Source organism: Cydia splendana, chromosome 6, assembly GCF_910591565.1.
Source record: "Cydia splendana chromosome 6, ilCydSple1.2, whole genome shotgun sequence".
NCBI lineage: Eukaryota > Metazoa > Arthropoda > Insecta > Lepidoptera > Tortricidae > Cydia > Cydia splendana.
Genome location: NC_085965.1, coordinates 15617565 through 15628397, shown reverse-complemented (window position 1 = coordinate 15628397; position 10833 = coordinate 15617565). Strand labels below are relative to the sequence as shown.

Genomic DNA, 10833 nt, shown 5'->3' with positions numbered 1-10833 from the left:
AGATTTTTTGTATACATACGGTATTGTGGTATATCGAATAAAACAAGCATATTTATTACGAATTTGTATTAATGTCGATTTACACGTGGCAATATAACCAATTAAATAATTTCGTACCTATAAATAAATATTAATTAGTCTCAATTAATTACAATTAATTATAACTTTGACTCCAGTTAACACTTCTATACGTTGTGCAGTAAATAAGTACTGGAATAACTAGTATAAAAATAATATAGACGAATTGTATGATTTACAAGGTATTTACACAATCTACTTATGCTAAACTAAAATATTGATCTAAGTAAGTACATATTGAAAATAGAGAAGAAATCGATGAGTATTCTACTTTTATTTTTAAAGAAGGGTGAATTTAAAAGGATGAATTAAAAAAAATACTTAAATTATATAGTACCTACTGCTTAATAATACACAAGTTACAAAGCTGAAGACTGTTTAAGTTTTCAGGCGTGAAATTTTTGAAAGTTAGATTCTCGTACAAAGGGAAATATGGAACTATAACAATATTACATATTCTCCCGGTTGCAAAAAGGCTAAATCTAAACTTAGATGTAAGTGTAATAATAAAATACAGTAATAATGGTAACGGTACAACAACGTTAAACTTGTAGGTACTTGTAGGTGTGATTGATCAACAATAGTTATTTGTTTTATAAGGGGGCAAAGTTGTTGTTTAACCGCTCATGCTAATACCTATTGATACCCGAGCAAGCGAAAGATTCCAAAATCGCCAAAGCGAAAAGTTCGAAAAATGGAACCTTGAGCGTTGCGAGGGTTTCAAAGCACGAGGGTTAAACAAAATTTGCCCCCGAGTGAAACTCAAAATTTTTCGCTACACCAACCCGAAGCAAATATTAAATGTAAAATATCAAACAAAATCAAACCAAATCAAATTCAAGTGAATGTTATTAAATATTTATCATCCAAAATCATAATTTAAAAGTCAATTCTACCAGCAAACATAAGAAAACAACTCAAAATATGCATTTGATTACTTTGCCTCACATGTGAATTACTGATAGCAAAGTGCAACTTTCCTATCCGTTTTTGAAGTGCAAAGTAAGCCTTTCCGAGCTGGTGTGGTGAAAAATATGTATCCTTAGCACAAACAAGCCCCGAGAATTCTCAATAACTAAATCGCAAGGACTTATTTAGACGGTGCAAGCCAGCGCATGCTAGTTTCATGTTTTAACAATTTCTGGACCCATATGACCCTCACGACCCCGATGGATCCCCTAGACCCATATGGTGGAAAGATTTGCTGGCTATGGATGAGGTCTTGGTGGCTCAGATGGCAGCGCGATGGAGTATCGATCCAGAGGCCGTGAGTTCAAGTCTCACACAAGTAATTCAGATCAGTCGGCTGAATTGGATGTAATGTCCGCAATGTAACTAAAATCGCATGCGTGTTCGCGCGCCGTCTTAACGCCCAAGAGTAGGTAGAAATTACCCTTATGTGTTTTTTTTTAATGTCAAGCCAATAGGTACATCCAAAACTTGGTAGAACTATAAACAATGTTTTCCAGCCAAGTCTATTCTCGGAGCTCGCTCGCGGTTGAAATTCAGCTGACAAGTCAGTTTATGTTAAATATTAGGTACATTATGTTTGTCGATATTTCATGACTTCTTCGGTGGAAAACGACAGAAGATGTCAAAATTATAAGCTGACTTAAGCTAATTACATATACATATATTTAATAAACCTTAGCAATAGGAATAAAATCTAGAGCAAACGCAAACGAATTGAGCAAATTTAGACGCACTATATACAGACCGATTGCTCTGTGCAATTTGGCACCGCTTAGGTACATAGGACTTCAGTTGAAATGTACAAAATAACATTAAATTGATTGTTAGAGATATCCTTGATTAAATAAGGTCGCTATGCTAATTAAAATGGATTAGGTTTTTTATTGAATTTTCGCTTAGGAAACACAAGTACTTGGTTGGTAGCTAATAGGTCGCAATGCTAAAAGCAGGATGTAGTTGATTGTGAAAAACGATGGAAGTTGACCTTACTAAACACGCCTTAAGAATTGACAAGATAAACTATATGCAGAAGTCACCTGATTGGTGAAGCGTCTCTTTTCTAGCAGCTGCTTAAACGGCTGCCAGCAAGCGATCTGATATGTATTAATAAGTACAACATTATTTTGCTTAGCTAGTCTTTAGCTATAGTCTGTTCGAGGTACGGAAAACGGTGAAAAATATAGATAATACTCCTAAAAATACGTGTGATACCTCATTCGATTCGTAATGATGTCTAGAAAAATGTATTCGAAGCGTGTATTAGCACACAAAAAATTACAAAAGTTATTAACAAAAAAGGGAGAAAAAAGTAGATATGTCTTATTTCCCAAATATCTCAAAAAGTATTAATATTTAAGTAACCAAATTTAATATTATAAAAGAGGAGGATATTTTCAATCAAACATTCCATACTTGCAGAACTGTATTTCCACTATTTATACTTCTTTTTCAACGCTGAACACAGCCCTCCGCGCCTCATATTCGGGAAACGCGCGCGGCGTGAAAAAGCGATTACGTAACATTAAATATAATTTTAAAGGTATTAAATGTTCAATGAAAAAAAAAAAATGGTGTATTTAAAATATGTCAACAAATGTAATACTTGTATAAATTTATCTTAAAGTTATTTTTTCAACAAGTTTAGGCAATTGTTAATGAACAAAATTTTCTCGAAATTCCTTCTTTATTGAAAACGAATAAAAAATGTATAAATAACTATTGTAAAATTTTGTCGCTTTCTAGAGCCCTAATATTGATTGAAAAATTTAAAAAAAATATGGTGTTAAATACACCATATTTTTTTAAAATTTTTCAATCAATATTTAATGTCTTTAAAATCATATTTAATGTTGTACGTAATGGCTTTTTCACGCCACGCGCGTTTCTCGAAAATGAGGCGCGGAGGGCTGTGTTCAGCGTTGAAAAAGAAGTATAAATAATGGAAATACAGTTCTGCAAGTATAGAATGTTTGATTGGAAATATCCTCCTCTTTTATAATATTAATTTTGGTTTCTTAAATATTAATACTTTTTGAGATATTTGGGAAATAAGACAAATCTACTTTTTTCTCCCTTTTTTTGTTAATAACTTTTGTAATTTTTTGTGTGCTAATACACGCTTCGAATACATTTTTCTAGACATCATTACGAATCTAATGAGGTATCACACGTATTTTTAGGAGTATTATCTATATTTTTCACCGTTTTCCGTACTTAGAACAGACTACTAGGTGTAAGAAGATCCTTAGACATTGTAGATTGCTGATCATCGATGTTGAATAATATAAATTTAAACGGTGGCAAAATAAAAGGTTCCGTAGGTATTTTAATGCGTGGCGGTCATTAAGGTTTAAGTATTGGTCATAAATAGCATTTCAGTCTTAGTTATTAATCAAAAATATCTCTATCAATCAATGTTTAACTACGAGCTAGATAAATAAGACTTACAAGTATCGTATAACACAGACTTTTGACGAATAAACACAAGTTTATAAGTATTGTGCGCGTGTTAGTAAATCGAGGCCTAGATCCCATCATCATGAGTAGTTTACCAAGGTAATGTATTTATTTAGATAACGCATGGAATTTAAATTTATCTAGAGTGCAAATAATGAAGAAAAAACATATTATGCTATCAAAGTTGTGTTGATAAATACTAAAATAGCTGGCAACATTAAATTAATTCATATTATCGTTTGCTGTGGTTGATAAAGATAATATGCATACTGTTGCACTCGCATAACTTGTTTACTTACTACGTTCGGATGACGGATGTTTTAACGATAAACTAGCGACCCGCCACGCCTTCGCACGGGTTACACAAAACCTTGACAAATTATACACCTAAACCTTCCTCAAGTATCACTTTATTGATAGGTAAAAACCGCATGAAAATCCATTCAGTAGTTTATCGCGAACATATACATACATACAAACAGATAGACGCGGCGGGGGACTTTGTTTTATAAGGTGTAATGCATGTTTTTTAAGACAGGATCTTTGACACAGGGTGTGTGTGTTAGTGTGGTGCGTCAATGAATACATAATGTCATCGCAGAATATTTTCATGAATAACGTCTCAGTAAATGGTTAACTTTCGTTTTGCCCACAAGGAAGACGCCAGTTTTCCCGAACGTTATTGAAACGCATTTAAGTTTGTGTCCGACGATCTATCAAAATAAAGATAATAATAAAGATGTATCAAAAAATCAACAATCTATTTCACGTAGGTAGCCCTACCCAATGTAGGATTCTAATGAACGTAAACCTAGGAAGGTTATTCTACGATGACAGATTAATCGTGTATAGTTTAGTGATGTGTAGTTAGTAACATTATATGTACAGTCGTAAAGCTATCGGGTTTAGTTTGGTATGATATGTATCGTAAAGGTTAAGCTAATTTATGAGTATAACAATAATTCTTCTACATCTAATGATAGTTTATAAATTGCCATTTTTACAGCATGAACAGACACAAACCATAACTGTAAAGGTGCCACGAAGTATACAGATATTATAGAGTTGAAATAAAAAAGATAAAATAACCTAGTCACAATTTTTTTTTAAATTTGGGTGTGAGTGATTTCGAGGAAAAAAATCCACAACAAAATCATTTCTACTGTTAATTGTCAAGCACTTTGAGGAAATATTATGGTGAATAACAATGTATATAACCCAATTTATATACCTATCTAAGAATTATCAAACGAGTATTTTAAAAGACATTTACAAAGTTAACATTAAACTAAGTAGTTACTAACGTAAGTACATAATCAAAATAAAATACTTTTACCCTGTCGCGAATTTGAATTTCTTTCAATTTTTAAATAGTATAGAGTATTGTATCAAATTTATATAATTTAATTACTGGAGTCGTTATAATTATCAAAATTACAACATTTTTTGTCAGATCAAACTTTCCACAACTTGGCCCTTATTTATAACTTTAAGTTACAGCTAAGATTACATTATTTTACGATATAAATATTGCGCCTCGAACACCTAGGTAATCAATAGGTTTAGTATTAGTTTCGCCATGTTGCAAAAAGTAACGATTTGTTAAGGATAAGAAAAATACCGAGGCACAAAATTTAAACCGTACCCTCTTTTGTAGAGATTTCTGAAAATTAGCGAACTTTATCAGAAACTCTATAGTTATGAGACCGTAAATGCCGCAAATAAACGCTTTATCTTAATCAACAACAGAATTAAAGAACACCTTGTAAGAATTATCGATGAAGGAATAGAAAATGTTTTTAATACTTAAATTGATCCCAACACCAGGGGCCTTAGTTGGCTAAACCATTTAGGGCATTTTCTATCGATTAGGGGCATCAATCGAAAAGTATACATATGATATTGTATGTCCCATTTGACTGAATCCACCAACGCAACATACAAAATATATGTAGGAATCTCGGATTCCATAATGAAAAGTCGTCAGTAGACAACGACAACTCATTAACGTATTTGTTACAACACTTAACAACCTCTTCGTATTACCGTATCTACTAAAATAATATTGAGATACGTGATTTTAACACTCATCGAGTTTTAGTTAAATGTTCATCCCATATTCTATCGTCTGGCGTCAACGCAACGACAACGACACACTTGTGGTCGTGTTGTGCTACTGGTGCTAGCTACATGGACTCTCTGTGGGAATGAGATTGGCTGGAGTCGCTAGTGGTACTGGGCAGCGAGTCGTGTCTCTCGCCGGCCTGATGGCGGCTCTCGTCGCACACGGCGATAAACTGCTCGGCGTATGCCCTGGACACATAAATAGAAAATTTAATAGCTATTGTACGTTATATAATTTTTTCCGGACCAACAAACATACTTAATACAGGCGACAGGCGATTGTCTTATTCTTTCAAAGCCCAGTATAAATACTAATTCTAAAAGCTACTCAATGACTGGCATTTCATGGTGAGGTTTCGCTTGCAGCAGTAAACTCACCTATCGAGCCCGGTGTATGTCCTCCTCAGTTGCTCGTCGGAGACGCGGTCGCGCTCAGCTCGTCGCTTGCGATGAATGCGCTCGAGTGAGCGAGTCAGCTGGCTGTCTCGGTCTCGCTCGCGCCGCCTGCGCTCGCGCGGGTCGCGAGGCGAGCGTCGTCGTCGGAGTCGCTGGAAAGAGACATGTGGTTGAACAGCATTATTGTCTTAAAGACGTCTACTGCTGGGTAACCGATCAGAGTAGTACCGATCGTTGATAAATGATGAGATCCTTGGGTCTTTTGGAATCGGTCAGGGCTTGACTGTCCAGTCGTCTCCTGCGATTTCGAACAGAACGTCGGTCTGCATTGTCAATGACTCAACTATCTCCCTCCCTACTAGCTAGCGCAGAGCACTTGCGGCTTCCATAGTTGAAGAGTTTGAAGATGTAGTCTACCTACCGCGTCGTGTACGGGGTAGAAGAGCGGCGCAGCAGCGTATGGTGCGGGAGGAAGCGGTAGCGTGGCGTAGCGCGGAGGCACCATCACGCTCACTGGCATGCGGCCCAGCTGTGGACAAAGAGACAATGATGGTTAGCAAACTGTAATAATAGGTATATGTATTAATTGAAGACAGCCTTGTACTCGTAGCGAAATCAATTTTTCGGTAAGCCTAAGAGTCTAAAAGTTATACCTATGCGTATAGATTTTTTAAAGACAAACGTCGAATTTTTAATTTAATGTACAATTGTACATAATACATATAATGAATTCAAATTTCTAAACGAAACCCGACGACGCCTGTTGCGGATTTTATCGCTGTAGTTTTGTGTGACGATGCCTGTAGCTGATTGTAAATTTGTGTTCACCTGACGAAGCCTACGTTGTGGATATAAAAGTATGGTCCCTGAATAAATGTTGAATTTTTTATTACAACAAAAATAAAAAAAAATATTTCACCTTTATTCTGTGTACATTATAGAATCCAAAGTGTTATTGCCCATTAAGCTTCAAAGTGCTCTGTAAAAACAATGATCTGATAGCAATTTTAGCGACAGGGGGCATCCAAAACCATTGTTCAAGCCTAGCTAATTAAAGTACACATTCACTTTCAAGATATTCGGCTGAGAAGCGTGTCTGTGTGTCAGTAGGAAGTGCCCTCCATTCAAATGTGCCTGACGAGCATTTTAAGTTCTTGGATGGAGATTAGGCTCTACCAGTGCCAGGCTGTATATGTAAGTAAATCCGTCCTATAGATGTCACGTTCAGAGTATCCATTACCCAAGTAGCACAGATAGCTCTATAACTACTCACTTTTAGTTCTATCTAACGCTCTGTGCGTTTTAAGACACTTATAAGAGCACACTCGTGGTCCTACAGCTGTATAATAGATCTCAGTGATATTTATATAGCTTAGGGCTGATTAAAAGCTGCATTACGGCTTATCGCTGAACATGTTTACCGCTATGCAGCTTTTATTACGCTGACTTTTAAGGGAGCACGAGTGAACTAATATGAAGCCAATAGACGTATAAATGGAACACATGGGGCGCATAATACAGCTTATAGCTGAACATGTTTACCGCTAAGCAGCTTTTATTATTCTGACTTTTTGAGGAAGCACGAATGAACTATTATGAAGCCAATAGACGTATAATGGAACACATGGGGCGCATAATACAGCTTATCGCTGAACATGTTTACCGCTAAAGCAGCTTTTATTTCGCTGACTTATTATAAGGGAGAACGAGTGAACTATTATGAAACCAATAGACGTATAATCGAACACATATGGCGCATAATACGGCTTAGCGCTGAACATGTTTACCGCTAAGCAGCCTATTATACTACCATTGGGACTGTCTGCATAGCGGCTGTTAAAACGTTCATAAGATGCCTTATAACTGTTTAGAGGTTCACTAGTGTATCGAAATAACGACTTGGACTTTATAGTGGTTCACTTAAGTATCTTTATCAGATATATAACAGTCGTATGCTGCATATAAGAATTTTAACGGTTCACGTTGCTTTTTAACATTGACCGCCATTTTATTGTATATAACCTACAAAATTGAAATTGCTTTTCCAACTTTTAAGGGTAACAATATGGTTTTGTGCCTGAGTTCTTAACCTAAATCATTAGTTTAGTACTTCCTATAACATATTATTAACTTTTTATCTCATAATTCTGTCCAAACCACTGAAATAGTAATTACACATAGCTTATTTATATCATTAATTTAAATAAATACTGATTACTTTCGTGGCGCACTGAAATTTTCTTAGATAATGTATATATATAAAGTCAATAAACTTGCATTCCCAAACATCTTTCTCGCATTAATATATAAAAGATGATGTACAAACATTTAACTAAACACTTTAACAAAATGACTTATGGTGTCGTTGCGCTTAACGTTTTTGCTTCAATATAAATATATTCACCTCTGCGTTCGTCGTCACTATACTAAATATAATAGCTGATTTTTAAGGCAGAGGTGTAAAAGTATGTTATTAATTATCTTTTATTCAGCCCAACGTCAATCTTTCCCGGTATTAGGGCGCACATGTGACATATTAGCTGAATAAAGGGTAACTGGTGGTCTCTTACCCAGCCAATATACACCTCTTATAACTCCTGTTACCCCTTATAATTCCGTTAAATTGCTGCTACAACGCTATGTGAACTTAAGGCTGCCTAATTTGTGCCCATTTAAGAGTTATAAAAGCTGAAAAGACGCTTATACAGCTCTTATGCAGCTTTTATATTCCAGCTTCAAGCGTATTCGTACTTCATTATGCGGCTGCTATACAGCTAATCTGTGCTACTTGGGTAGGTATTAAGAATAGAACTTAATGGTATTTGAAGTTGCTTTTTCGCTTCGCAAATCTTGAGATGTTGATTTTTGTTGTGATCATTCGATTTAGCGCGTAATTGGGTTGTCTCTAAAAGTGGTGGAACAAGAATAAAGATATGCTATTCCATTTTCAGACTAAACTATTTGGAACATGACACTTATCCAGTCGGCTCTGACATCACAACAGATCGTGACCGTTGCCGTAACAAGGCAATTTGCAGGCACAGCACAACTATTGGGAATGTAGGATTTCGCCAATCTCACTAGCATGGTTTAAATTGTTTAAGTTTGCCGCGAGTTTGTTGTTTACGAAACGCAAACTGTAGGTAGTTCAATATTTAGAATATGTTGGTAATTGGTCAATAAGTGCTTGCGCAGATGCAGCAGGCCCCGGCCAACCTATAATTTTGCCAATAGTAGGCAGACTCAAATTTTATCTAGGCCTCTTTTTAAGAAATGAGAACAAGATTTTATTTATGTTCCAAATACTTTTTAGCCTCCCTTGTTGTCTCTATCAACCCATAATTCACAGGCAAAACGACTTAACAGCGCAAATGAGTTGTCAGTCTTAAATCGGCTTAATCAATTTAATCACGACATGACATAACCGTTAGTCACTACTTTCTGCAGCCATTTTAAAATCGCATGCCATCGGAACTCCCGATATCTTTCCAATACAACTCATAGGTCGTTAGTTCATGTCGTGCCGGCGGTCAACGATTTCTATTTGATCTTAACTTAACATTATCAATATTTTATCATCCCATCTGTATTTGAAACCATTGCATCCTACAGTGAGCTGTCAACCAATGGATGACAGCTGATTTATGTCCACTTTACAATTTCAAGGAGATCGCATTATGCCGGCTAGGGAGGGGACACGTCCGTCACTTCTGTCACTAGTGATGCAGCGACTTATGCTAATACTGCTGTGTCACTTTAATTTGCTGCATAAATTGGCATGGCTAAACTTCCGGGTTGTTCGTTTACTTGTTTGAGTTTCAGTAGTTGTATAACTGCCGCATAACAGTCTTGTAAAAGCATTAATGCCATTAATGTTAATAATCATAAAAGGCAATTATTAACAAGTTTCATAACTTTCACCGTAACAATGGCCAGGGAATGGAATCTTACAAAATATTATAGTGTTTTTGTAGAATCAGAATAGAAGTTACAAATCAACAATGGTTTAATTTAATGTTACTAAATGGATTTGGTGAGTAGTGAGTACGAAACTGTCAGTATTGATAGACAGACGACAGAGCCTCTACCATCAGTTTTAACATTGACATAACGCTCACGTCTACGTAATTTACTTTCTGTACAACTCGCTTCCACTATTGCTCGCATATGCGAGTACGAGCGAGATGCATAGAAAGTAAGTTACGTAAACGTGAGCGTTATGTCAATGTCAAAACTGGTGGTAGCCGTACAGTTCATTCGTTGTTTTGTGCCCCCCCCCCCCCCATGATTACGAGTAGCTTTGGGTGCCAAAATTATTTGTCAACCAGTCGAATCAGTAATAATTTCTCAAGACGTTTGAAGTAAAAAGTAAACAGGTTTTAAGTATTTGACGTTGCTGCGTTGAGCGTTGAAATAATGTGACTTTCGGCCGTATTCGAACAATGTGACGTTTTTGGCTGAAGAAATGTCACTTTTGATACCATAGACTAGAAATCCTCTAGACAGAGTTTAGAGCAATTATTTCATGCAACCAATGATGCCAAAATGCGGGGGTGCGCGGGACGAGGTGAGCGAAATCCCGTGCCGTGATTGGTCCGTTCAAATACACGGACGTCACACAAAGACACTTTCGACTCGAACATGGAGTAAAATGACCGTATGCGTGGCAGAGGGGGCAGCGCGACTATGCTAAGTCTGGAGGATGTTTTGTCTGTGTTTGATACTGACAGACCGGTATCGTTTCGCTGTGACATCTTATAAGCATTGTTCGAATACGGCCGAAAATCACATATATTTCAACGCTCC

At 36.3% G+C, this 10833-nt stretch overlaps 1 protein-coding gene across 1 annotated transcript in view; it reads right to left on the bottom strand.

The window, feature by feature from the left end:
- Positions 1 to 5637: 5637 nt before the first annotated feature.
- LOC134791683 (uncharacterized) overlaps positions 5638 to 10833 on the bottom strand; it is an 86011-nt gene continuing 80815 nt past the window's right edge. Inside the window, exons 5-7 of the mRNA XM_063762778.1 lie at positions 6449 to 6556; positions 6010 to 6179; positions 5638 to 5820 (exon numbers count right to left, since the gene is read on the bottom strand). Coding sequence (XP_063618848.1) covers positions 5694 to 5820; positions 6010 to 6179; positions 6449 to 6556 — 405 coding nt within the window. The 3' untranslated portion in view covers positions 5638 to 5693. The remainder of the gene's footprint in view (positions 5821 to 6009; positions 6180 to 6448; positions 6557 to 10833) is intronic.